At 45.1% G+C, this 25,186-nt stretch overlaps 6 protein-coding genes across 11 annotated transcripts; 4 read left to right on the top strand and 2 right to left on the bottom strand.

Annotated features, from left to right (window-relative positions):
* Positions 1–5: 5 nt before the first annotated feature.
* Positions 6–8,169, top strand: LOC6554870 (aminopeptidase Ey). Of its 2 annotated transcripts, XM_026976308.1 has the most exons (8): positions 19–52; positions 1,252–1,284; positions 5,020–5,490; positions 5,551–5,706; positions 5,764–6,621; positions 6,684–7,230; positions 7,287–7,807; positions 7,867–8,169. In XM_026976308.1, exons 3-8 carry the CDS (start codon positions 5,027–5,029, stop codon positions 8,093–8,095), a joined length of 2,775 nt encoding a protein of 924 aa, XP_026832109.1. In that variant the 5' UTR covers positions 19–52; positions 1,252–1,284; positions 5,020–5,026; the 3' UTR covers positions 8,096–8,169. The 2 variants fall into 2 exon arrangements, with proteins under 2 accessions (XP_026832106.1, XP_026832109.1); XM_026976305.1 differs by lacking the exon at positions 1,252–1,284 and having other exon boundaries at positions 6–52.
* Positions 8,170–8,799: 630 nt separating this feature from the next.
* On the top strand, positions 8,800–11,909 carry LOC6554871 (aminopeptidase N). Of its 2 annotated transcripts, none has more exons than XM_001981331.2 (6): positions 8,800–9,263; positions 9,325–9,480; positions 9,545–10,402; positions 10,464–11,010; positions 11,061–11,581; positions 11,651–11,909. In XM_001981331.2, the coding sequence occupies exons 1-6, from the start codon at positions 8,800–8,802 to the stop codon at positions 11,898–11,900; spliced, it is 2,796 nt and encodes a 931-aa protein (XP_001981367.1). In that variant the 3' UTR covers positions 11,901–11,909. The 2 variants fall into 2 exon arrangements, with proteins under 2 accessions (XP_001981367.1, XP_026832111.1); XM_026976310.1 differs by having other exon boundaries at positions 9,545–10,344; positions 10,658–11,010.
* Positions 11,910–12,072: 163 nt separating this feature from the next.
* On the bottom strand, positions 12,073–18,148 carry LOC6554872 (ubiquitin carboxyl-terminal hydrolase 1). 2 transcript variants are annotated; one of them, XM_015153579.2, is made up of 5 exons: positions 17,896–18,148; positions 16,422–16,940; positions 15,132–16,155; positions 14,423–15,065; positions 12,073–14,365 (listed from the first exon to the last, which is right to left on the bottom strand). In XM_015153579.2, exons 2-5 carry the CDS (start codon positions 16,927–16,929, stop codon positions 13,265–13,267), a joined length of 3,276 nt encoding a protein of 1,091 aa, XP_015009065.1. In that variant the 5' UTR covers positions 16,930–16,940; positions 17,896–18,148; the 3' UTR covers positions 12,073–13,264. The 2 variants fall into 2 exon arrangements, with proteins under 2 accessions (XP_015009065.1, XP_001981368.1); XM_001981332.3 differs by lacking the exon at positions 17,896–18,148 and adding an exon at positions 17,665–17,888.
* A 1,329-nt stretch (positions 18,149–19,477) lies between these two features.
* On the top strand, positions 19,478–20,996 carry LOC6554873. Its single transcript, XM_001981333.3, has 2 exons — positions 19,478–20,048; positions 20,269–20,996. The coding sequence occupies exons 1-2, from the start codon at positions 19,579–19,581 to the stop codon at positions 20,936–20,938; spliced, it is 1,140 nt and encodes a 379-aa protein (XP_001981369.2). The 5' UTR covers positions 19,478–19,578; the 3' UTR covers positions 20,939–20,996.
* LOC6554874 (bromodomain-containing protein 8) lies at positions 20,925–23,779 on the bottom strand. Its single transcript, XM_001981334.3, has one exon. It carries the CDS (start codon positions 23,648–23,650, stop codon positions 21,014–21,016), a length of 2,637 nt encoding a protein of 878 aa, XP_001981370.1. The 5' UTR covers positions 23,651–23,779; the 3' UTR covers positions 20,925–21,013.
* Positions 23,762–25,146, top strand: LOC6554950 (CDGSH iron-sulfur domain-containing protein 2 homolog). Of its 3 annotated transcripts, none has more exons than XM_001981335.3 (3): positions 23,762–23,989; positions 24,464–24,687; positions 24,880–25,146. In XM_001981335.3, exons 1-3 carry the CDS (start codon positions 23,893–23,895, stop codon positions 24,958–24,960), a joined length of 402 nt encoding a protein of 133 aa, XP_001981371.1. In that variant the 5' UTR covers positions 23,762–23,892; the 3' UTR covers positions 24,961–25,146. The 3 variants fall into 3 exon arrangements, with proteins under 3 accessions (XP_001981371.1, XP_026832114.1, XP_026832140.1); XM_026976313.1 differs by lacking the exon at positions 23,762–23,989 and adding an exon at positions 24,069–24,123; XM_026976339.1 differs by lacking the exon at positions 23,762–23,989 and adding an exon at positions 24,115–24,166.
* Positions 25,147–25,186: the final 40 nt, after the last annotated feature.

The following is a 25,186-nucleotide window of genomic DNA, read 5'->3' on the forward strand; positions in this document are numbered from 1 at the left end:
GATACGGTACAGATCTTTAAATAAGCATCATTCGATCGGTGGAATTCGTTGTGTTCGGATGTTTTGTCATTCTCGGAGTATTACTAGGCTTAATCGTAGTTTAGGAGAAGGGGTTAGGGGAGTAGTGAAGTGACAAACATAATGATAAGACCATTATCAAAACAGTTTTAGTGTTAAAAATAAGAATGCAACTAAAAACATATATACTCGTATACTTATGAACATATGGACAAGCAGGTTTAATGGAATTTTTTTTATTATAATCTGTTCCGGTTTTGTCCCAAGTAATGAATAACACTGAAAAGAAATTTAACGAATTGTATTTGAAGAACACGCGAAATATTAAACTATATAAAATGTCGAGTTCCCCGACTATCAGATACCACTTACTTAGCTAGTGGAAGTGCAAACGAGAAATTTCAACATTTTCTGGAATATCGGTAGATATTGGGGAAAAAATAATAAAATGAAAAATATCTTAAACAATTTTTAAAAGTGTGGGCGTTGCAAAAAGTTTTTTGCAAATCTATAGAAATTTACAGCCTACGTGTATATACAAAAATTAAAAAATACCACAACATTTTTTAAAAGTGTGGGCGTGACAGTTTTGGGCGGTTTGTGGACGTTGGAGTGGCGTGGCAACAATTGAAAACAAACTTGCATGCGTCTATCTCTGGAAGCTGCATGTGTAATCTCAACATTCTAGCTTTTGTAGTTCCTGAGATCGAGGCTTTCATACGCACAGTCAGACGGCTATGGCCAGATCGACTTGGCTATTGGTTATTTTTACATACTTTTCAACGAATCTAGTATACCCTTTTACTCTACGAGTAACGTAAATTTTATTTTTCTAAACTTGAATGCAGATTTTTAGAGAATTCCGCCAGAAATATTTAGAGGTATTCCACTTCAAATACCTCCGATTAAGATAAGTTGAGTTATGGAGTATAGAACTTCAGCCTTCGGCCATTTTTGAATTTTTTTGAATTTATACAGCATTATATATAAATCAGAAAAATTACAAAAAAATCAAAAAAAAAAAAATTTTTAAATTTGAATGCAGATTTTTAGAGAATTTCTCCAGAAACATTTAGAGGTATGCCACTTCGAAATCCGATTAAGATCAGTTGAGTTATGGAGTATAGAACTTCAGCCTTCGGCTATTTTTGAATTTTTTTGAATTCTACACACAATACATCAGAAAAATTACAAAAAAATAAAAAAAAAATAAATTTCTAAATTTGAATGCAGATTGTTAGAGAATTGCGCCAGAAACATTTAGAGGTATGCCACTTCAAAATCCGATTAGGATCAGTTGAGTTATGAAGTATAGAAATTCAGCCTTCGGCCACTTTTGAATTTCTACAACACAATACATCAGAAAAATTAAAAAAAAATAAAAAAAAAATAAATTTCTAAATTTGAATGCAGATTGTTAGAGAATTGCGCCAGAAACATTTAGAGGTATGCCACTTCAAAATCCGATTACGATCAGTTGAGTTATGGAGTATAGAACTTCAGCCTTCGGCCATTTTTGAATTTTTTTGAATTCTACACACAATACATCAGAAAAATTACAAAAAAATCAAAAAAAAATAAATTTCTAAATTTGAATGCAGATTGTTAGAGAATTTCTCCAGAAACATTTAGAGGTATGCCACTTCGAAATCCGATTAAGATCATTTGAGTTATGGAGTATAGAACTTCAGCCTTCGGCCATTTTTTAATTTTTTTGAATTCTACACACAATACATCAGAAAAATTACAAAAAAATCAAAAAAAAATAAATTTCTAAATTTGAATGCAGATTGTTAGAGAATTGCGCCAGAAACATTTAGAGGTATGCCACTTCAAAATCCGATTACGATCAGTTGAGTTATGGAGTATAGAACTTCAGCCGTCGGCTATTTTTGAATTTCTACAACATAATACATCAGAAAAATTACAAAAAAATCAAAAAAAAATAAATTTCTAAATTTGAATGCAGATTGTTAGAGAATTGCGCCAGAAACATTTAGAGGTATGCCACTTCAAAATCCGATTACGATCAGTTGAGTTATGGAGTATAGAACTTCAGCCTTCGGCCATTTTTTAATTTTTTTGAATTCTACACACAATATATCAGAAAAATTACAAAAAAATCAAAAAAAAGTTAATTTCTAAATTTGAATGCAGATTGTTAGAGAATTGCGCCAGAAACATTTAGAGGTATGCCACTTCAAAATCCGATTACGATCAGTTGAGTTATGGAGTATAGAACTTCAGCCGTCGGCTATTTTTGAATTTCTACAACATAATACATCAGAAAAATTACAAAAAAATCAAAAAAAAATAAATTTCTAAATTTGAATGCAGATTGTTAGAGAATTGCGCCAGAAACATTTAGAGGTATGCCACTTCAAAATCCGATTACGATCAGTTGAGTTATGGAGTATAGAACTTCAGCCGTCGGCTATTTTTGAATTTCTACAACATAATACATCAGAAAAATTACAAAAAAATCAAAAAAAAATAAATTTCTAAATTTGAATGCAGATTGTTAGAGAATTGCGCCAGAAACATTTAGAGGTATGCCACTTCAAAATCCGATTACGATCAGTTGAGTTATGGAGTATAGAACTTCAGCCTTCGGCCATTTTTTAATTTTTTTGAATTCTACACACAATATATCAGAAAAATTACAAAAAAATCAAAAAAAAGTTAATTTCTAAATTTGAATGCAGATTGTTAGAGAATTGCGCCAGAAACATTTAGAGGTATGCCACTTCAAAATCCGATTACGATCAGTTGAGTTATGGAGTATAGAACTTCAGCCTTCGGCCATTTTTTAATTTTATTGAATTCTACACACAATACATCAGAAAAATTACAAAAAAATCAAAAAAAAATTAATTTCTAAATTTGAATGCAGATTGTTAGAGAATTGCGCCAGAAACATTTAGAGGTATGCCACTTCAAAATCCGATTACGATCAGTTGAGTTATGGAGTATAGAACTTCAGCCGTCGGCTATTTTTGAATTTCTACAACATAATACATCAGAAAAATTACAAAAAAATCAAAAAAAAATAAATTTCTAAATTTGAATGCAGATTGTTAGAGAATTGCGCCAGAAACATTTAGAGGTATGCCACTTCAAAATCCGATTACGATCAGTTGAGTTATGGAGTATAGAACTTCAGCCTTCGGCCATTTTTTAATTTTTTTGAATTCTACACACAATATATCAGAAAAATTACAAAAAAATCAAAAAAAAGTTAATTTCTAAATTTGAATGCAGATTGTTAGAGAATTGCGCCAGAAACATTTAGAGGTATGCCACTTCAAAATCCGATTACGATCAGTTGAGTTATGGAGTATAGAACTTCAGCCTTCGGCCATTTTTTAATTTTATTGAATTCTACACACAATACATCAGAAAAATTACAAAAAAATCAAAAAAAAATTAATTTCTAAATTTGAATGCAGATTGTTAGAGAATTGCGCCAGAAACATTTAGAGGTATGCCACTTCAAAATCCGATTATGATCAGTTGAGTTATGGAGTATAGAACTTCAGCCTTCGGCTATTTTTGAATTTCTTCAACATAATACATCAGAAAAATTACAAAAAAATCAAAAAAAAATAAATTTCTAAATTTGAATGCACATTGTTAGAGAATTGCGCCAGAAACATTTAGAGGTATGCCACTTCAAAATCCGATTACGATCAGTTGAGTTATGGAGTATAGAACTTCAGCCTTCGGCCATTTTTGAATTTTTTTGAATTCTACACACAATACATCAGAAAAATTACAAAAAAATCAAAAAAAAATAAATTTCTAAATTTGAATGCAGATTGTTAGAGAATTTCTTCAGAAACATTTAGAGGTATGCCACTTCGAAATCCGATTAAGATCATTCGAGTTATGGAGTATAGAACTTCAGCCTTCGGCCATTTTTTAATTTTTTTGAATTCTACACACAATACATCAGAAAAATTACAAAAAAATCAAAAAAAAACAAATTTCTAAATTTGAATGCAGATTGTTAGAGAATTGCGCCAGAAACATTTAGAGGTATGCCACTTCAAAATCCGATTACGATCAGTTGAGTTATGGAGTATAGAACTTCAGCCTTCGGCCATTTTTGAATTTTTTTGAATTCTACACACAATACATCAGAAAAATTACAAAAAAATCAAAAAAAAATAAATTTCTAAATTTGAATGCAGATTGTTAGAGAATTTCTTCAGAAACATTTAGAGGTATGCCACTTCGAAATCCGATTAAGATCATTTGAGTTATGGAGTATAGAACTTCAGCCTTCGGCCATTTTTTAATTTTTTTGAATTCTACACACAATACATCAGAAAAATTACAAAAAAATAAAAAAAAAATAAATTTCTAAATTTGAATGCAGATTGTTAGAGAATTGCGCCAGAAACATTTAGAGGTATGCCACTTCAAAATCCGATTACGATCAGTTGAGTTATGGAGTATAGAACTTTAGCCTTCGGCTATTTTTGAATTTCTACAACATAATATATCAGAAAAACTACAAAAAAAATCAAAAAAAAATAAATTTCTAAATTTGAATGCAGATTGTTAGAGAATTGCGCCAGAAACATTTAGAGGTATGCCACTTCAAAATCCGATTACGATCAGTTGAGTTATGGAGTATAGAACTTCAGCCTTCGGCCATTTTTTAATTTTTTTGAATTCTACACACAATACATCAGAAAAATTACAAAAAAATCAAAAAAAAATTAATTTCTAAATTTGAATGCAGATTGTTAGAGAATTGCGCCAGAAACATTTAGAGGTATGCCACTTCAAAATCCGATTACGATCAGTTGAGTTATGGAGTATAGAACTTCAGCCTTCGGCCATTTTTAAATTTTTTTGAATTTCTACATTATACTGAAAAAAAATTAATGTAGAATAATGTAAAAATTAAAAAAAAAATACATTTCTAAATTTGAATGCAGGTTCTTAGAGAATAGAGTTTCCAATTCAATTGTGGGCTTCACGTTTTTACAGAATCAGTATGAAGTGGTTTATGTTATTTGTAATAACAGTTGGCTTGGGCTTAGTCACGACTAATTCCACCTATAATCATTATCGCCTGCCGACGGCTCTTCGCCCTATCAAGTATAAATTGCGAATCCTAACCCAGCTGGAAAATGCAGAGAAGTTCAGCTTTGGCGGAAATGTGAAAATTCAAATCCAAGCCCTGGAAAACAGCAACAACATAACTTTGCATTCGAAGGAACTGACGATCGATGAGACGGAGACCACTCTTCGCCAAATTGGCGGAGAGGATTCCAGGGATAACTGCGTGACCTCCACAGAGATTAATCCCACCCACGACTTCTATATTCTTCACACCTGCGAAGAACTTTTGGCTGGCCATGTCTATGAGCTAAGTTTGCAGTTTTCAACCACATTGCTGGACCGATTGGAAGGATACTACCGAAGCTCCTACGTGGATCCAGTGGCCAACGAAACTAGGTGTGAACTTGGATTGCTCGAAGAAGAACACATATATTTAATCCGTCTATTTTCCTGCAGGTGGATCTCTATTACCCATTTTGAACCTGCCTCCGCGCGGCTGGCATTTCCCTGTTTCGATGAACCTGGCTACAAGGCGCCTTTCTGGATCACTTTGGGGTATCACAAGAAGTTCACGGGACTGAGCAATATGCCCGCAAAGGAAACTAAGCCACAGTAAGGTTACTCTAGGTTTTAAGTAATCTGTAATATAATAGTCGAAGAATATTTCAGTGAATCCCTTCCCGATTACGTATGGACCGAGTTCCAGGAGTCGCTGCCAATCTCCACCTATCTGGTTGCCTACTCCGTGAACGATTTCTCCCACAAGCCATCTATTCTACCCAATGGAACTCTTTTCCGCACCTGGGCGAGGCCAAATGCGATCGATCAGTGTGATTATGCCGCGGAGTTTGGACCCAAAGTACTCAAATACTACGAGGAGTTGTTTGGCATCAAGTTCCCGCTGCCGAAGGTGGATCAGTTTGCAGTGCCTGATTTCAATATTGGAGCCATGGAAAACTGGGGCTTGGTGACGTATAGGGAAACTGCACTTCTATACTCTGCTGAATTTTCCTCGCTGAAGGACAAACAGGAACTAGCGAATGTGGTAGCTCATGAGTTGGCACACCAGTGGTTCGGCAACCTGGTCACCATGAAGTGGTGGACCGACCTTTGGCTTAAGGAGGGAGTAGCCACCTACCTGGCCACTTTGTGCGTGGAGAACATTCATCCTGAATGGCGTTCCATGGAGCTGGAATCTCTGGCCAACTTGCTATCCATTTTCCGAAAGGACTCTTTGGAGAGCAGTCACCCCATTTCGAGAACCGTGGGAAAGGTTTCGCAGATCTCTGAAAGCTTCGACGAGATCTCATACGACAAGGGATCATCTGTGCTTCGTATGATGCACTTGTTTCTGGGGGAGGAGGCGTTTCGGACAGGACTCAAATCGTATTTAAATAGATACGCTTACAAGAACGCCGAACAGGATAACCTTTGGGAGTCTCTCACCCAGGCTGCCCATAAGACTGGTTCTCTACCAACGGACTACGACATCAAGACCATCATGGACTCGTGGACTCTGCAAACAGGGTGGGTTTAGATCATATCATATATCATATAAATATCATATCATCACACTATCCATCCTCTAGTTATCCGGTTATCAATGTGACGCGCAACTACACAACAAGGACCGCAAGTCTCAGCCAGGAGCGCTACCTCCTGAATACAGATATATCTAGAGCACACAAAGGATGCTGGTGGGTGCCCCTGAGCTATACCAGTCAGGAGGAAAAGGACTTCAACAACACGGCGCCCAAGGAGTGGATGGAGTGCACCGAGACTGGCGAAAGTGTTTTCAAGACTATTAAGGATCTGCCAGGACCCGATCAGTGGGTAATCTTCAACAACCAACTGTCGGCGCCATACAAGGTCAACTACGATGCCCAGAACTGGAAACTTCTGATCGCGACTTTGAACAGCGAGGAGTATCAGTCCATCCATGTGGTCAACAGGGCCCAGCTCATAGACGATGTCCTGTACTTTGCCTGGACAGGGGAGCAGGACTACGAGATAGCTTTGCAGTTGATCAGTTATCTGCAGAGGGAACGGCAGCTTCTGCCCTGGAAATCGGCCTTCGACAATCTAAAGCTGGTAAATCGCATTGTCCGACAGACATCCAGCTTTGAGTTCTTTAAGGTAGGCTCTCCTGAATTCGTGGGTCAGGAAGATCTAAGAGGGTTTCCTTTCCTTAGAGCTTTTTGAAGAAGATCATCACACCTGTGTATGAGCACCTGAACGGCATCAACGACACATTCAGCTCGATTCCGCAGCAGGACCAGGTGCTGCTGAAGACGATGGTGGTCAACTGGGCGTGTCAGTACCAGGTGGGCGATTGTGTGCCCCAGGCCCTGGCCTACTATCGCAACTGGAGGTCAGAGGCTAGTCCGGACGAGAAGAACCCGGTTCCGATCAACGTTCGTAGCACTGTTTACTGCACCTCCATAAAGCACGGCTCCGACTCGGATTGGGAGTTCCTGTGGACGCGCTACAAGAGATCCAATGTGGCGGCCGAGAAGCGCACCATTCTGACTGCTCTGGGTTGCTCGAGGGAGGTGTGGCTGCTGCAGCGCTATCTGGAGCTGATCTTCGACGGCAAGGAAGGCATTCGCAAGGGGGATTCGAAGTGGGCCTTCCAGGCGGTGGCCAAAACAGAGGTCGGGTTCCTTCTGGCCAAAAAGTACTTTATGGACAACATCGTGTCCATAAGCGCTTAGTAAGTATTAATTTAAAATTATAGCGCTTAAGAGGAGGTACACTATTTGTTACTTTCAGCTATAATCAGCTAATCAAGAGCATCCCTAGACTTTTGGAGCCCCTTCAAAAGCAGATTTATACCCGTAAGGACTATGCTGGGTTCAAGAAATTTTTGGCCGATTCGCAGGAGTTCCTTGAGGGTTCGGCGGAGGCGATTCCACAGACATTGGAGATAATACTGACCAATGTGCAGTGGCAGGAGCGAAACTACAATCAGTTCAGCCGGGCAATCAAGCATCTCCCGTAAACTTTCTACACAGTTCAGTCGCTCTAGAGTTATCAAACAACCTATTATTATAATCAATAAAATAGGAAATGGCAAAAAATGAGGCATGATAAATTATATTTCCTAGACAGCCGGTCGTTGAGCGATTGGCGCTTTTTATTAGAGATTAGAGATTCCAAAACTCTCGTGTAATCTCTATTTGTTTAAGCTCTCGCGAACCAACGGGCTATGAATTCTTTTTATTTTGTCGGGTCGTCGATTTTTCGACATTCGCAGTTGGCTCTCCGTTGTGATTAGAGGTGTAAGTTGAAACCCGTATTGCAAACTACTGAAACTAGTTCCAGGTGTTTAGTGATTGCCACAAAAAAGGAAAATCCATTACAGAACTAATTGGTTTCTGGTAACACAGGTGAGAAACTACAAGGTAATTCTATAAAACCTGGTTCATTTGCATAATAAGTGATTTTGTGGTTATCAATGATTCATTCTACCATTTATGTAATTATTGAAAGAAATAACAAAAACAAAAATGGGACTATTTAATTTCAATTTCAGTTGGAGCTTAGAGCTTTGAGGTTATTGACCTCGTTCTAAACATGTGTAGCTTAGTTTTTGAAACCAAAAAACCCCAATAAGAAAAACTAGCTTACGCCTCTAGTAAGGGGCGTATACATAATTTTTAATGATTTCTTAGTTTGCTTAACCACTTCTTTTAAGACATGGCCATGAAGTGCGTTTTTCTAGTACTGGCGACACTTGGCCTGAGCTTGGCTAGGGAAGTTAGCACCTATGACCATTTTCGCTTGCCAACGGCCCTTCGACCCCAAAAATACGATGTGCGCATCTTGACACAGTTGGAAAATCCGGAGGACTTCCGCTTTAACGGAACTGTGAAAATTCAAATAGAAGTGCTGCAGAACACACGCAATATAACCTTGCACTCGAAGGATCTGGCCATTAATGATACGGAAATCGCCCTCAGCGAAGTTGGCGGAGAAGGAAAACCGGGGAACTGCATAGCATCTACGGAAGTGAATCCCACCCACGACTTCTATATTCTCAACACGTGCAAGGAGCTATTGGCTGGCCAAGTTTACGAGTTGAGTTTGCACTTTTCGGCCAAGTTAGAAGATCAACTGTCTGGCTACTACAGGAGTTCCTATGAGGATGCGGTGGCCAACGAAACGAGGTGGGCAATGGGATCAAACGGTGGTGCAGATAATCCTTACACTCCATTACTTTTGTTTCAGATGGATCTCCGTCACGCAATTTGAGCCAGCCTCGGCTCGATTGGCGTTTCCCTGCTTCGATGAACCTGGCTACAAGGCATCCTTTGCAATCACCTTGGGTTACCACCAGAAGTACACAGGTCTCAGCAACATGCCCGTGAAGGAAACCAGGCCACAGTAAATTTAATTCACAATCTGTGCAATTAAAGTTAAACACCAAATTGATCAACTTTTTCTGCAGTGAATCCATTCCGGATTATGTATGGACCGCATTTGAGGATTCAGTGCCGATGTCCACCTATCTGGTTGCCTACTCCGTGAACGATTTCTCCCACAAGCCAACTACCTTACCCAATGGAACTCTTTTCCGCACCTGGGCGAGGCCAAATGCCATCGATCAGAGTGATTATGCCGCGCAGTTTGGGCCCAAAGTACTCCAATACTACGAGCAGTTGTTTGGCACCAAGTTTCCACTCCCGAAGGTGGATCAGATCGCGGTCCCCGACTTCAGTGCGGGTGCCATGGAGAACTGGGGTCTGGTCACCTACGCGGAGTTTACCCTTCTCTACTCCCCGGAGTATTCATCTATAGAGGCCAAGAAGGGGACAGCGAATATAGTGGCTCATGAGTTGGCCCACCAGTGGTTCGGCAATCTGGTCACCATGAAGTGGTGGACGGATCTTTGGCTGAACGAGGGATTTGCCACCTATGTGGCCAATTTGGGTGTGGAAGACATCCATCCAGAGTGGCGCACCCTGCAACTGAATTCAATATCAGACCTTTTAACCATTTTCCGAACGGACTCTCTGGAGAGCAGTCATCCCATTTCGAGACCCATTGAAATGACTTCGCAGATATCTGAGAGCTTTGATGACATCTCCTACCAAAAGGGATCATCGGTGATTCGTATGATGCACTTGTTCCTGGGCGAGGAGACGTTCCGAACAGGACTTAAGTCCTATCTGGAAAGATACGCCTACAAGAACGCCGAACAGGATAACCTTTGGGAGTCTCTCACCCAAGCTGCCCATAAGACTGGTTCTCTACCAACGGACTACGACATCAAGACCATCATGGACTCGTGGACTCTGCAAACTGGGTGGGTTTAGATCATATCATATAAATATCATAACATATTTATAACCCTATCCATCCTCTAGTTATCCGGTTATCAATGTGACGCGCAACTACACAGCAAGGACCGCAAGACTCAGCCAGGAGCGCTACCTCCTGAATACAGATATATCTAGAGCACACAAAGGATGCTGGTGGGTGCCCCTGAGCTATACCAGTCAGGAGGAAAAGGACTTCAACAACACGGCGCCCAAGGAGTGGATGGAGTGCACCGAGACTGGGGAAAGTGTTTCCAAGACTATTAGGGATCTGCCAGGACCCGATCAGTGGGTAATCTTCAACAACCAATTGTCGGCGCCATATAAGGTCAACTACGATGCCCAGAACTGGAAACTTCTGATCGCGACTTTGAACAGCGAGGAGTATCAGTCCATCCATGTGGTCAACAGGGCCCAGCTCATACACGATGTCCTGTACTTTGCCTGGACAGGGGAGCAGGACTACGAGATCGCTTTGCAGTTGATCAGTTATCTGCAGAGGGAACGGCAGCTTCTGCCCTGGAAAACGGCTTTGGACAATCTGTCGTTTCTTAGTAGCATTCTTCGACAGACGCCGAACAATATGTTCTATAAGGTAACTCCAGTCAGCGGGTATTTCCATGAACTACAATTTCTTCTACACAGAGCTTTATAAGGAAGCTCATCACCCCGATATATGAGCACATGAATGGCATCAACGATACAGACTCCTCCATACAGCAGCATGACAAGGTCCTTTTGAAGGGGATGGTGGCGAACTGGGCATGCACCTACGAGGTTTCCGATTGCGTATCCCAGGCCGTGAGCTACTTCCGCAACTGGCGTTTGGAGGCTAATCCCGACGAGCTTAACCCAGTTCCGCTGGGCGTTCGTGGCATTGTGTACTGCACGGCAATCGAGCATGGAAGTGACGAGGACTGGGATTTCCTGTGGACTCGGTACCAGAAGGCTAATGTGGCCACGGAAAAGATGACCATTCTGGATTCCCTGGCCTGTTCGCTGGAGGTCTGGGTGCAGCAGCGCTATCTGGAGAGGATCTTCGACGCCAAGGGAGATATTCGGAAGCAGGCTTCATTAGTTGTCTTTCCGTCGATTGCTTCTGCGAAAGTAGGCTTCTTTTTGGCCAAGAAGTACTTGATGGAGAACGTGGACTCGATTTCCAAGTTGTAAGTAAATAGATTAGATCGATCCTTGTAGTATAAGACCATAGTTGTGTTAATATCAACGCCTTCTAGCTACCATCCTCAGTCAGAATCTATGGCTGATATTTTGCGGCCATTTTCCGAGCTGATCTTCACACGAAGGGACTATGATGAGTTTAAAGACTTTATTGCCAATTCCAAGGAGCATCTCAAGGACATAGAACAGGCCATCAGTCAGAGTTTGGAGACAATGCTCATCAATGTGCAGTGGAAGGAGCGAAATTATGAGAGCTTCACTCTAGCCATCAAAAATCTTGCTGAGATCAACTTGGTTTCTGAATAAAGTATAAGTTACTCCAGGAAGTAAATCCCAACTGGCACGATTATATGTATGTTGTATATTTCGTATATTTAGTTAAGCATGTTCTATAATGCTAATCAATAATAAACATAAATGTAATTGGAATCGAGCGGTCCTCAATTTATGTGTCGCGTTGAACTGCTGAATCGCTTGCTTATAATGATCAGTGTTAATTTTTAATTGTTAAATGTAAATTTACAAATTACAATGTACATGAATCTTTGCTCTGTAAATGTTAATATCACTATAGCAGCGCTCTTGGAAAAATATCGAACTGAACTAAACTAGAGTCATGTAATGCATGGAGAAACTAAGGCTAAACCACTAAAAATATTGCGTAAGTAGTGTGCTATTACATTATTACAGATATATTATAATTTTATTACATTTATTTATCAATGTTACATTACAAACGTGTGTGATTTGTGAGTGAATGAAGTTCTGTTGCAGCTTGTTATATGAAAACGTTTTTATAAACTATGCAATCCATTTCATAACAATTCTCAGTTGTTCGCTTGATCTGTTTCTGTTTGTCCGCCATTTTCGATTCAATCAATTACACTTCGCTTTTGAGGTGTGTCATGAGTTTAACAACTATTCAACACTTCGTATATAGATTTGTGTGTTTTACGTGGGTACAGCTCATTGTTTACAATAAACCATTCCAGTCACTATAAGTATAACTGATGCTGTAATTATTACAGATTCCATCGCCTCCCGACACAAAGCCAACTGGGTAGGTGTGTCCTATGAGAATATTGGAGATTATTCATTACTATTATTAATAATTACTATCATTACAACACTCGCCACTCTTCTGCCATGCACTATTGTGAATCAAAGATGTGTTAGTTTTATTGCTTTCGCTTTAAATTTATGTACGAGTATATCGAAAACGTTTTGCGAATGTCACTAACATTCAATGGGGCAAACAATCTCAACGTTTTAAATTCGTGTTTTCAATGTGACGCGTTCGGTTTGTTAATTGATAACGATTAGAATACCATAATAGAATGCCAAAATCAAATGCATCGGTTGAACAGACAGAACTGATTGCTACTAATAAAAACAAAAGCTATATGATCATCGGATATGGGAGAAGGGAGCCCTAGGGCGCTTGGAATTGAGGACTCAGTCAAACCTAACCAGTGGTTAATGAATAGTTATGCATGTAGATAAACGATAGAGCTTAGTACGATTACATTGTTTAACAAACAGACTTCTTATTTTGCTTATTATTCTAGGCTAGAGACATCTCCAATCCGATCGGTATATCTGATGTACAATTCTTCAATCAATTTTCACTTTTCCCGCTTGCCACTGGGCTTTTGCGGCTTGGGGCAACCTCAAATCTTATGCGAGCCGCTGGCCATGTTTTCATTCGACCACGAACTCTGTGCCGACGACGGTGGCGGAGGCGTTGACGATGATCCAGGCTTCGGCGGTGTCGCCTTATGCGGCTGCAGATCGAATCGCGCGTAAAAGAGCAAATAGGGCGTTATTGTGATCTTCCGAGTGGGGGATAACAGCTCTTCGAACTCCCTTTGGGTCATGGCCTTGATCTTGTCGTCGTCGCACATGTACCAAATGGGATCAGGACCTCCGTGGGCGTAGTTGGCTCTGACACCACCACGACCCGTGCTGCCGTAGCCTGTGGGATAGGTGCTGCCCGATCCTCCAAAGCTGAGATTGCTGTTGCTTCCGTTTTGCAGCGTTTCCTCGCTAAAATCGCTGCAACTGGCTGAGTTGCTGCCGCTCGTCTGCTGGCTGCAGCAGAGCCTCATGGCACAGCAGTTGACTCCCTGGCAGGTGGTGTTCATGCTCAGCTTTCCAATTCCATTGGTGATGTTCTTGCTGCTGGTCCCATTAACTTGCTTAACATTCTTGCTCATATCACCGCTGCTGGAGGCCTTGCTGCGGCCGAACTTCATCTTTTTCATCAAAATGTTGCCTGAGGAGGCCAAAGCCGAAGCGGCTGCAATAACTGGAGTGCTGGCCACGGAGCTGCTTCCATTGTTTGGCGCAGCATTTTCATTGGAGGCCACTGTTTGCGATGTCATCGTTTGCGAGTTTGTCATCGTATTCCTTCGATCCTTCGGACAGTTGACATAGTCACTGGCCAGATCCAAGAAGCACGTGTAGGCGATGTAGTGGCCCACCGTCAGTGTGGCTCCCACATGCGTGATCACGCTGTACAGCTTGTAAACGTGCAGCTTGTTGCCTTCGCCCAGCTCACAGCAGGTGGCGCAGAAACAGGGCAGCGTGAAGGTTGTGGGCACGTACGTACTCACCTTCTCCATGCCGCCAGAGAAACGATTCAGCTGTATGACCAGTAGCCGGGGCAGCACCTCGTACGAGATGGACCGAATGGCTTCGGTGTAGCCGGTGCACTGGTTGCAACTATACTTATTCTCGCCGCGGAAATACTCCTTCGTAATGCAGGAATTCTATGAAGTACAAGAAATTAGTTAAATGGTAGTTACTTATTTTTAATAGCCACTAACCTGTATGTAGGTGCTCGGTTTGTCCTGCAGATCGGCATTGTCGTATCCAGAGATCGGCACCGGCACAGAAATATCAAGCATGCCCTGCTTTTGTCGCGTGATCGTCTCGCAACTGAGGCACTTGGTCGTCAGCACCACAATGCCCTCGAAGTCGGAGCTGAAGAAGTTCAGGTTGAGCTCCCGTATTCGCTCCTCCAGTCGCATTTTGTCCTTCAGCACGGCGGCCGAATTCATTTCGTCGTCACTGGAGTATTTTGTAGCCTGCGGTAGTGTCGGCAACGCTACACTTGTGGGAACAACGCCACTGGCACTCGTACTGGCACTTCCACTAGTGCTGCTGGCGCCGCTGAGATCAACTGTGTTCAGGTAGAACAGGCTGTTGGCGGTGGCATGGGCTGTGCCCGCTCCGGTTAACCCGCCCGCCGTGGGACTATTATCCTTGAGCGGCGACTGAACGCGCGTCGACTTGGATGACTTGACCTCGTCTTTTCTTTTTGATTTGCGAGAGAAGAACGACGTTTTGGTCGTGGTTATTTGACTAGTTGCCACCGATCCATTGCCAGAGCTCACGTTCTGCGACGCAGTGGAATCAGTGCGATCCTGGCTCTCTCCGGAGTCGACTTCATCCGGGTTGGCTATGTACCTACATAGATAAAACAAATTATTACATTACTTGTTCATTTAATTTTTTCTTGCAAATGTAACTTACCCATTTGCGATGACCTCAGGACACTCGCCAATGGCCTTGATTAAAGACTGATTCGTTTCCCTGATGCAATTAAGCACGCACATTAGGAATTCGTGTGCGTCCTGCTGCTGGTTGCCTTCAAAGGTGGCGTTTACGTCCTGGATGGCGTGCAGCAGCGTGTCCGCGTGGTAGGGCTCCGTGGAGTCTGCCATCTCGTTGCCGTGCAGGTTGTTATACAGTTCGTGGAGTTTTTCGGTTACCGACTGATGAGTCGACTTGCTCGAACCGCTGCCACCGTTCCCGCTATTAACTCCGCCGTTCTGGCCGCTGTACTGATCCGTACTGGTGACCAGATCTTTGCTGCTCCAGCTGCGGGCGTGCTCCAATTGAGCGGCACTCACATTCCTGCCGAGTGACGCAGACCTGGCCGTCTGCTGGCGAACAATCGTCTGCTGCACAACATTCAAGTCCTGTATCAGGTGGTGTAGGCTGTGCAAAAAGTGCGGAGCAAAGCGCAGGGTGTATACCACCGAGTTCAAGTAGCAACTGTTGCCTATGTTGCACAGTGTGCCCATAGAAGGGGCATGGTTCAGGGCCGCCGCACTTCCGTTCAAGCCTGCGGCTGCTCCCGCTGCATTGCTGCCACCGTTGGGACCGTAATACTGATGGCTCTGCAGCTCCTGGGACTCGATCTCGTTTGACGAGGAGCCAGTGCCCGAACGCGCTGCATTGCCTCCGTATCCGTTAGCCACGCGGCGCTCATCGGTGGTCGTCTGGAATCGCCGATCGTATAGAGACATCGTGTTGGTCCTCTTGCGGCTGGCCCGTGCTCCTGCTGCTCCCGAGTGCTGCTTTCCTGCGGCGTTGAGTTCGGCCTGTGCTGCCGCAATTGCGGCCGCCGTTTCCGGCGAATGTATCTCGATCTCTCTCAGAAGCTTGTTGCCGCGCGTCCTTTTGAGTCCTCCAGCGGCACGTCGCTTCTTCACAACGGTCTTCGGCTCTTGGGCCTCTTCAATGCTGTTCCAGAACTCCGGTTTAAAGAGGCCTGCAACAAGGAACATGATTATTAGTATTTTCAAAGTAAAATTTCAGGAAATTAAGTTCTAAGAAAAATAATTCAAAAGGAATGGCAAGTGGTGTCGTGTAAAAAAGCAGATTATTTTAATCGCTTTTGTGATAAAAGAGCTATCTGCACATCCGTAACCACAGCGGTATTATACAATCTTATAGCCACGCTAATCACAATGTTTGTTGGTAACATGTGCAGGTGTTTCAAACGGCTACAGTGGAACCTGGCAGACCGAATCCTACCTGGAGGTGTGTATTCAATAGATTCTGTCGGCGTGGGCGAGGGCGCCTGAACAGGCGGTGGTGGTGGAGCGACTTCCGGCTGCTTTAGGCCACCTTCCAGTGGGTCCTTGGCTTCGGGCTCTTGACGGGAACGTAGGCTGGAGCAGCGCAAGGTGTCGGCGACATAAACGCGTCGCTGGCGCTTCTTAACTGGAGATCGTTTCGGCGTGTCCGCAATCAGAATTGGTTGGGTGACTGCCACCTGCTCGCAGACTACCAAAGGATAAAGAATGGAAACTTCCTCCTGCTGCTGCTTAGTTGGCGTTTCCTGAAGCGGCTGATTGTTGTCCTGCTGCCGAATAGGATTATCCTGTTCCTGATTTCGCTGATCCTGTGGCAGCTGGCTGTTGACTTTAGTTGAATCGTTGTGATGATCCTGGCTCTGGCCGACCGTGTCAGTGGTCTCGTTTTGAGTGGGTGGAAGACTGGCTGGTTCCTCTTTGCGCTCATTTACGTCATATTCGTGCATCTTTCATTATCCTGCAAGTAGTGGACGAACAATTGGACGTTATTACGAGACATCTTTGCTGTGTGAGCAATGCCAGTCAACTGGCCACAATCACAACAGGTTCACAGCGATAAGGGGCCCGCGATAGATAATCAATTACTAATCTAAACAGTGTGATTCATCGTAGCCAGTTGAATACCGAGGTTCAAGGGGATGTAGCAATGCTATCAGTATCAGTATCAGTACATCGGTGTCATCTTCTCCAGCTAATAACTTGCAAAGCTTGGACCCCAAAGCTTTCGAATTCAGCCTCGGTCAGCTGTTTGGGTGATTTTCCTTTTCGGTGGGAGCACCTCTGCCCGATCACATGCGGTGTCATCCAGTCAGGCACTATTACTAGGTATATAATGCCATAATCCCACGCTCGTTGCGGCGGCCAATCGAGAACCAATTGAATTGATATAGACATGAACCCGTGAACTTGGCCATAATTATGTAAAAACGGAAGGGGGTGGAGTGGTGGTGGGTTGCGGGTGGCTGGCGGGTGGCTGGCGGATGCAACGTAAACTATATTACTATTGATTTTGTTGCTGCTCGGCTGAAGGTCACTACGAGAAGTCTGCAAATCGGGGCCCCAAATCGCCTAGGTAAACAGTTATGATTGTGCGCTATAATTTATGCACGGCTATGGGTTAAAGATGCTTAATTGGGTTTTGCTTGATTCTAGAACACCGCGAGCTGCGAAAAAACACTCACATATCGGGGGAGCAACATTTGTGGGCAATGCTGCGCTATGCGGATCGGGGGAAAAGTTATAGAACGCCGCTTCAGCCGCCGATCGAGTGCAAAATAAATGATTGAAAAGTAAAGAAATTTTGTTTGCAACGTAAGACACGCACGCACACACATACGCACACCCGCACGCACACACACATGCACACGCTACTCGCTGTGTTAACAGCACTTTTCACTTTTTTTTGCACGCACAGCTGCCCGGTTTGCGGCCATTAATGGTTTCTATCGCACGCACGACGGCCAAACTCGCTGGCATCCAATTGGCACTCGCTCTGGGGCTAATTAGTCCCGGTTTTTCGTCGTTTATTCCATTAAGTTTGCCCAGTGAAATTATTATATTGGAGCGGACGACTAGGGATGCAAGTGAAATAATCGATGCCTGTCGTGCCACCGATGGCACCGCTCCCGACTATCGACTGCGTCCGCCAATCGAATAATTTCAATCGATTGTCTTTTCGAAAATAGTTTATAGCGATAACATACGCGCAAAAATGTGCAATTCGAAGATTTAAATTTGCTTATTCTACCAATGTAACTTTACTATATACAGTTTCTTGTTTATGAACTCTAAAGCATTTTTATTAAGCAAGCTAATAACAACTCCACGATCATCCAATTCCTAAATGGAAATACTTTCTTCTTTATCATCTTTAACACAAATTTCTAGGAACAAATTGATGGATAAATAACATTCCTACGCTTATTACAGTTTGTTAATAAAATGGAAAATAGGTACTAAAAAGGGTGTTGCCCCACGTTGGGCGTCAGAAGCATTATCTAAGTAATAACGCGGCTATCAAAAGCAGCAGAGTGATAATTAGCCGTGTGCTCACATAATTATGACTAACTTCACCCACAATGCCATATTAATAGCAAATAAACGTCATGTGCTTACAAGTGCAATTGAGTTGTTTGCTTTGGCTTTTCCTTTCGCGCGCACTGAGCCACCGAACCACTGAGCCACTGGACCACTGAACCATCAAAAACCACCGAGTGGAGCAACGTAACAAGAGGGCGGACTCTATAAATTACCACTGTGCAATGGCCAGTCGGCAGTGGCAAAGTAAGTTGGCTTAGCCACTTCCATGACCATATAATCGCCATGCACACAAGTGGATATATTTATCTCCATTGTCAGTGTAGCTTTTGCACACACAATTTCGCAGCTGGGAGAGCGGAGCAGTCACGCAGTCGCAAATTGTTACAATTAAGACCCACTAAAATTGACCGTGAACTGGTGACGACTGCAGCGGATTCAATGGCGCTTCTAGGGCCCGACCTTCGCCTTAACTCTCAAACCCAACGTTTTGGCCAAATGAATGGTCGCCATAAAGTGGCTTCGAATTTGTGCCACCGTTTTGGCCACCCACCAGCCCCTTGCCACCTTCACGGGTCTATTTTTATAGCCTACACAGAGAGAATCATTGGGGCACAAGTGTTTTCACACATTCCACTTGTCAGTTTCCTAACAACCTAATACAGTTCCTTAAACGGTGCTAAAACATGCTGCTAATTTAAGTCTTAAATCATTAATTTTAATATTTTATTATATTTTCTAAGGGGTATGTTTGAAATTCCGTGTGTACTTGCACCAAATCTGCCAAAAAAGTCTGCCCGGTCATTGTTATTATTGTTTCTTTCTGCTGCTGCTGTTCGTTTTCAGCTGCCACTTTGCTATTAACACGCTTTTGAGCCATTTATACCGGTGTACTTGGCTCGGTGCTGTTGGCCAACTAGCCGCTACAAACTGCAAACGAGCCACTACCGCATTTCCCCCAACCGAGCCAGCTTCAATTTTCGATAGCCACTCGAGGCGAGCAGTTCGGATCGGATCGGCGGTGCAGTGGTGGTCAGCTTGAGTTCCTGGATGCGAACATGTTGTGGATAATGGGGCTAGTGGTGGCCGCCGTGCGGCTCAGTGGCCAGACGAGTGCCGTGGCAAATGTCACGGTGATCGAAGACATTAGGAGCGCCTTCAGGGGCGTCACCAACGACACGGAGCTACTGAATCACATAATACCGGAAATGTACGGGGCGAGCATGCGCAGTGCGAATCCCTCGCTTGTCTTCAAAATGCCCAGCAAATCGATCGGCGGGGGCAGCGAATTCGAGCTGCTAACAATGCAGCGATCCGATTTCGCGGAACCAATCTTCCCCAATATCAGCCAGTCGGCCACGGCCACGGCCACGCTGATCGATTCACCATCACCCAGCACCACTCCGCCGGAAACGAGCGTGAAGACCAGCCTCATAGTATCGCCGCACCAGGACTGGCAGCAAATGGGTCTGGAGGGCTGGACGGGCGAGCTGAGGCCACCAGTTCCCTCGCTGGAGCAGGAACATAGGTGAGTGGGAGCTTGAAAACACTACTATTAAATTACCTACCTATATAAGACGGTTACTGACCATTTTACAAAGTATATAGCTTCCTATTCTGCTTCATTAACTGAGATGCAATTCATGGCGACTTGGCTTAATTGAATAGGCACAGCTGCTCATTTCTTTTTATGCTTTTAGTTATTACTTTAAGTACCATGTGCTAGTTATCTAAATGTCGATTTACAGGGACACTAATCCGCCGATCGGCTGGCAGAACTCGTATCCCCACGACGAGATTCGTCTGGAGTTCCAGAACCACCATTTCGACGGTCGGGTGACGGACATACGCGTGATAACAGCCACGACTGGGAGGCCGGCGGAGATGGAGGACCTGATGAATGCTCAGAATGTGTACATAGCGCGGGTGAACGATCCCTTTGGCTACTCCATGAAGTGGAGCTTCACCAACGAGAGCAGCAGGGAAAAGGAGAGCCTGCCCGAGGGAGAACGCGGAAAGAGGGATGTAACGCGGCTGTACTCCATGATCAAGTGCTCCACAGGCTGTGATCCGCTGATCTACAAGGGCTACGGCTGCTATTGCGGCTTCGGCGGCCACGGAGTTCCCGCCGATGGCATCGATCGCTGCTGTCGCGTGCACGACAAGTGCTACGGCCAGAGCAACTGCATCTCCTATCTGGAGTACTTTGTGCCTTACGTGTGGAACTGCTACCATGGCAAGCCGCTGTGCGCCGTGGACCACGGCGAGTTCGGTGGCCCCGACTCCTGTGCCGCTCGTCTCTGCCAATGCGATCTGCGGCTCTCCAGGTGCCTGAAGAAGTACTACTGCCCACACCGACGCTCCATTTGCCACTCGTCCAGATCTCGACGCTTACAGAACCTCATATTCTTCGATTGACGTTTATTGTTAATGGTAGTATGTAAGTGCCACTGCGAAGTGTATGGATGAATACATGCGAAAGGTAAAGTAAGCCTAGTGATGCCTCTGGCTCTTTCGAGAGCCGCTCCTTGCCTTGCTGCCGCTTGATTTATCCGCTCGGGAGCTTGCCGTGTTGCTCACCGGCGTGGCGGTGATGCCTGGCTGCGCGTCCGGCATTTGGGAGAACTCCTTGATCGCCTGACAGTCCTGCACGAACAAACGCGCCGTCTTGTGCTGAGTGGTGTGTGGCTTGTAGGCCACCAAGACGTTGTGGGCCATCAGCAGGACATCCCTGTGCAGCTCGCTCAAGCTGCGAATGAAGCCCGAGTCGATGTTCCGCTTGATGGTGGGGAAATCCATGGGACGCAGGCACAGATCCGCGTGCCGTTGGGCGTGCTCGTCGTGGAAGGGACGCTTAAAGGGAGCCGCATGCTTGCTGTCCTGCAACATGGCATAAATGGACAGGAAGAGCTTCTTGGAGGCGGCTCGCGTTTCTCTGCGATCGTCGGTGTGCTCGCTGGAGGCGGGTGAGTTGGGTATACTGTCAATTACGGGCGTGGAGGAGCATCTGCGACGTGTGGACCTTGCAGTGGAATGATCGCTGGCTGTAGTGGCGTCATCATCCACCATTGGACTTTCGGATCGATCCCGATGGGGCAGTTTTCGAAGTAAAGGTGTTCTGGTTGGCGCCGATGGTGGCTGAGGTGCGCCACTCAACTCCAGTTCCGATTTGGAGTCATCCAGAGCCAGTTTCAGTGGCGGTGGCTTTGCTTTTGCACTCCTTGGATGGTCATCCTGCTTGCTGCTGTCTGTTAACGAGGACGACTCCTCGTCTGTGTCGTGCAGATCCACAGGAACTGGAGCGGAGCCAGGAGTCGACTGAGTGGTCGACTTTTCTTCCGTTGTTGATGACTTTCCCGTCGCGTCCTTGCCTGATTTGCTTTGTGCTTCCCTAGTTGCATGGTGGTCTATAGTTTCCGGTTCTTCTGAGCTTCCTCCTGTTTTATTTTGGCTTTGGGAGCTACCTTCCTGTTCAGATTTAACTTCCGTGGCGTCTTCCTTCTTCGAAAGCGAGTCTGTGGCCCCTTCCTCCTCCATTTTCGTAGGTGGCGAGCCTGCAGTATCCTCACTGGAAGTGCTGATGATCGTAATGGTCTCACCAATCTCTTCCACCGCCACCTCGCTGGCCAACGGCTCCGACTCGGCGTCCTCGGTGCCCCTGGTGGATTCACCGCCGGACTGGCCGCGATCCTTACTCTCCTGGGAGGCAACAGCAGCCAAGGGTATATTGTCGTTTGAGTCATCGCTGGATCCAATTACTAGCTCCACAGATTTCGGTTTATCACTGGCTGGAGAACTTTTACTTTGCTCCCGTTTCAAAGCGTCCAGTTTGTCCTCAAAGTCAATGACTTCGGCTTTATCGGTCGACGGCGAGGCTACGACGTCGTCCACATTTTTAAGAATCTCCTCATCAATGACACTGACCATATCTATGTCGATGTCATCTATTATTTGGTCAATGTTCTTGAAGACCTCCAGCAGCTGCGCCTCATTGGGATCCGCCTCGTCGGAGTCTGCTGTGCCAGCGGCAGACGAAGTGGTTTCGTCTACTGCCTGTTCCTGGTTACCTGACCCCTCTGGCTTTATCAAGCTCCCGCCTTCGCTGGCCTTTGCCGCAGCCTTGTTCTTCTCCAGCAGCATGGAGAGCGTAGGTGCCGCCTGCGAAGGACTCCGTTCAAGAGTGGGCGTTGTAGGAGCAAGTGCCTCACTTGCCGGCGGTCCGCTAATAGGTCGGGACATGAATGCCGCATCCGTGGGGCTCTTCATTGTGATGGCTGGCTGATTGGCAACAGTTGAGCTGGCGCCGCTGGTCAGCAGCGAGGTAATGGTTGGCGCCGTTGCCCTGGCCACGCTGCCAGTGCCTCCTGCGGTCGGTACACCTCCTCCTGCAGTGGGCGTTGCAGGCGCATTGCCTGTGGGTGATTTCAGCAGAGATGTCAGTAGAGGCGAAGGACCCGTCTGCTGTTTGCCATTGCCACTGGTGTTAATGTCCTCCACGTCCATATCGACGGAGGTCGTGTCGGCGGCTTGGTTAGAACGCTTGACGGCTGGACTACTGTTCCGCCAGTTGCTCGCCAGCTCCTTCTTGCGCTGCTCCCGCTCCCGCATGCGGTTCTCCAGCTTCATCTCCTCGATGCGGCGTGTCTCCTGCTCCTTCTCAATCTCCAGCCACATGTCCTGCAGCTCCTGCTCGGTCACTGCGTCCGATTGCAGCGAATCAATCTCCCGCTGGATGCGTCGGTATGTCTCCTGATCCTGCCGCATCTGCGCCTTGATCTCCGCCTGCCGCTCCTCCGTGAGCCGACGCAGCAGTAGTTCCGTGGGCGTCTCCACGGTGGCCGGCGAGGACACACCGGCACTGCTTTCGCTGCTGCGCTTCTTGCGCTTGGTGGCCTCCACGCTCTCGAGCAGATTGCCGTACTGCACGGCGCAGTTCTTCTGCGAGAACCAGTCCGCCGGTCGGTTGCTGCTGCCATTGCCGCAGATCGCTTTTAGCGTGCGGCTCACCGTGATCCAGTTCTGGTCGCCGCTGCAGGACACCGCCGATGCCAGGATGAGCTGCTCGCGCTTGGACCACGTGTCCAGCGGCATCCGGCTCAGTTGCAGGCGCTCTTGTACCCCAGCAGACATTTTAAACGGCAATTTATTGGTCTCAATCAATAAATTGTAAACAAAACAGAATGCTATCGATGACTACACAAAAATCTACGAGCCGGCCTATCGTTGAAATCGCTGTGTGACCGTTGTTTACCGGTGCATTAGAGCGATACCGATAAGTCTGGCTTATCGATGTGCTGACACCGCTACCGATAGCAACACAAAAACAAGTTTTCGGAATTTATTAGCCAGTTAAATAAAGAAGGCATTTTGAAATGGAGCCCATATCACACCTAGTGAAGTCCTCTCTGCCCAACTACTTGTCAAGTCTGCCGATTCCCGACAGCATCGGCGGTTGGTTTAAGCTTTCCTGTAAGTACCCAATGAAGCAACGAACGTGGTCGTGCCTATTGGAATTTGATTTGCCTTCACAAGGGCGCCCCCCATAAACCCAAAAGCCACGATAATGACACAGCATCTAGTGGGGCAACTAAGGGGCTACTCAGGTGCAAATGTGGCGTGATATTGCGGATCAGCTAACGGGAATTGGTAATGCAGTGTGTGCACTTCCAGGCAAAAAAGTTGAAGTCAACCTGCAGCGATTATGCAACATCTGCTGAGCTCGCCAAGAAATTTATAATTGGAGCAAGTTTATCTCATAGATAGGAAACACGATAGACCCATAATACACCCAAACATAGACATATATGCACATATCTTGGTGCGTTTATAACCCAATCTGTGTGTAGGAAACGACCTTGTGCCGGTTACGGCTGATCACCCAAAATATCTAGTTCTAAAGCTTGAAATACACTGCGTTCCATATTAACCCAGTTCCATTTTCAGTCAAGGATTGGCTGGCCCTGATCCCACCCACCGTGGTGGTGGCCGGACTCGGCTACACCGCCTACCTGGCCTACTGTCCGGCGGCACAGGGTAGCTGCTCGGCCAAAAAGAGCGGACGCTGCAACAACCTGATCCGCAAAAATGAGCCCAAGGTGGTGGACATGATCGACGTGGAGGACATTGCGGAGAAGGCGGCCTTCTGTCGCTGCTGGAAGACCAAGAACGTGAGTGGAGTTCAGTTTTATGAAAGATAAGCCTGGCTATGCCTTCATCAATGGTTACCAATCTGGCCCACGAAATATCTAACATATAAAAACTTAGCAGACCTTAACAACTTTGTTATCACGGCATAGCTGATACCATACTAAGTATTATTCAAAGTCTAACGCCTTCCCCATTGAATCCTCTATTCGCAGTGGCCCTACTGCGATGGCAGTCATGGCGAGCACAACAAGCAGACTGGAGACAACGTTGGACCTATTGTCATCAAGAAGTAGATTGCGGCAGTGCATCGATACACACAAGTCTAGCATTTCCTCGTTCGAATTCTCTCTGAACTGCTTTTAATGGCCGAACCACTTTGAAGTACTTCTACGCTGTCAGAAACCTTGTAATTGTAAGAAATAATTGATGATATTGATGGATTAAGTTAAAAAGAGCCAATAAATTGCCCAAAAACAAATTGAAATCGATTTGCTAATTCACAGCCCCAATAATTTGGGA

The sequence above is a fragment of the Drosophila erecta genome, unplaced genomic scaffold (genome assembly GCF_003286155.1).
Source record: "Drosophila erecta strain 14021-0224.00,06,07 unplaced genomic scaffold, DereRS2 tig00000000-arrow-pilon, whole genome shotgun sequence".
Lineage (NCBI taxonomy): Eukaryota > Metazoa > Arthropoda > Insecta > Diptera > Drosophilidae > Drosophila > Drosophila erecta.

Excerpts from the sequence above, each read along its gene's own strand:
- LOC6554870 (XM_026976305.1), top strand. The coding sequence starts at position 5,027 with ATGAAGTGGTTTATGTTATTTGTAATAACAGTTGGCTTGGGCTTAGTC. Across the intron at positions 6,622-6,683 it reads TCGTGGACTCTGCAAACAGG|TTATCCGGTTATCAATGTGA; the intron begins GTGGGTTTAGAT and ends TCCATCCTCTAG. Across the intron at positions 7,231-7,286 it reads CCAGCTTTGAGTTCTTTAAG|AGCTTTTTGAAGAAGATCAT; the intron begins GTAGGCTCTCCT and ends TCCTTTCCTTAG.
- LOC6554872 (XM_015153579.2), bottom strand. The coding sequence starts at position 16,929 with ATGCACGAATATGACGTAAATGAGCGCAAAGAGGAACCAGCCAGTCTT. Across the intron at positions 16,156-16,421 it reads TATTGAATACACACCTCCAG|GCCTCTTTAAACCGGAGTTC; the intron begins GTAGGATTCGGT and ends TCCTTGTTGCAG. Across the intron at positions 15,066-15,131 it reads CCTGAGGTCATCGCAAATGG|GTACATAGCCAACCCGGATG; the intron begins GTAAGTTACATT and ends TTATCTATGTAG.
- LOC6554950 (XM_001981335.3), top strand. The coding sequence starts at position 23,893 with ATGGAGCCCATATCACACCTAGTGAAGTCCTCTCTGCCCAACTACTTG. Across the intron at positions 23,990-24,463 it reads CGGTTGGTTTAAGCTTTCCT|TCAAGGATTGGCTGGCCCTG; the intron begins GTAAGTACCCAA and ends TTCCATTTTCAG. Across the intron at positions 24,688-24,879 it reads GCTGCTGGAAGACCAAGAAC|TGGCCCTACTGCGATGGCAG; the intron begins GTGAGTGGAGTT and ends CTCTATTCGCAG.
- LOC6554874 (XM_001981334.3), bottom strand. The coding sequence starts at position 23,650 with ATGTCTGCTGGGGTACAAGAGCGCCTGCAACTGAGCCGGATGCCGCTG.
- LOC6554871 (XM_001981331.2), top strand. The coding sequence starts at position 8,800 with ATGAAGTGCGTTTTTCTAGTACTGGCGACACTTGGCCTGAGCTTGGCT. Across the intron at positions 11,011-11,060 it reads CGAACAATATGTTCTATAAG|AGCTTTATAAGGAAGCTCAT; the intron begins GTAACTCCAGTC and ends TCTTCTACACAG. Across the intron at positions 11,582-11,650 it reads GTGGACTCGATTTCCAAGTT|CTACCATCCTCAGTCAGAAT; the intron begins GTAAGTAAATAG and ends AACGCCTTCTAG.
- LOC6554873 (XM_001981333.3), top strand. The coding sequence starts at position 19,579 with ATGTTGTGGATAATGGGGCTAGTGGTGGCCGCCGTGCGGCTCAGTGGC. Across the intron at positions 20,049-20,268 it reads TCGCTGGAGCAGGAACATAG|GGACACTAATCCGCCGATCG; the intron begins GTGAGTGGGAGC and ends GTCGATTTACAG.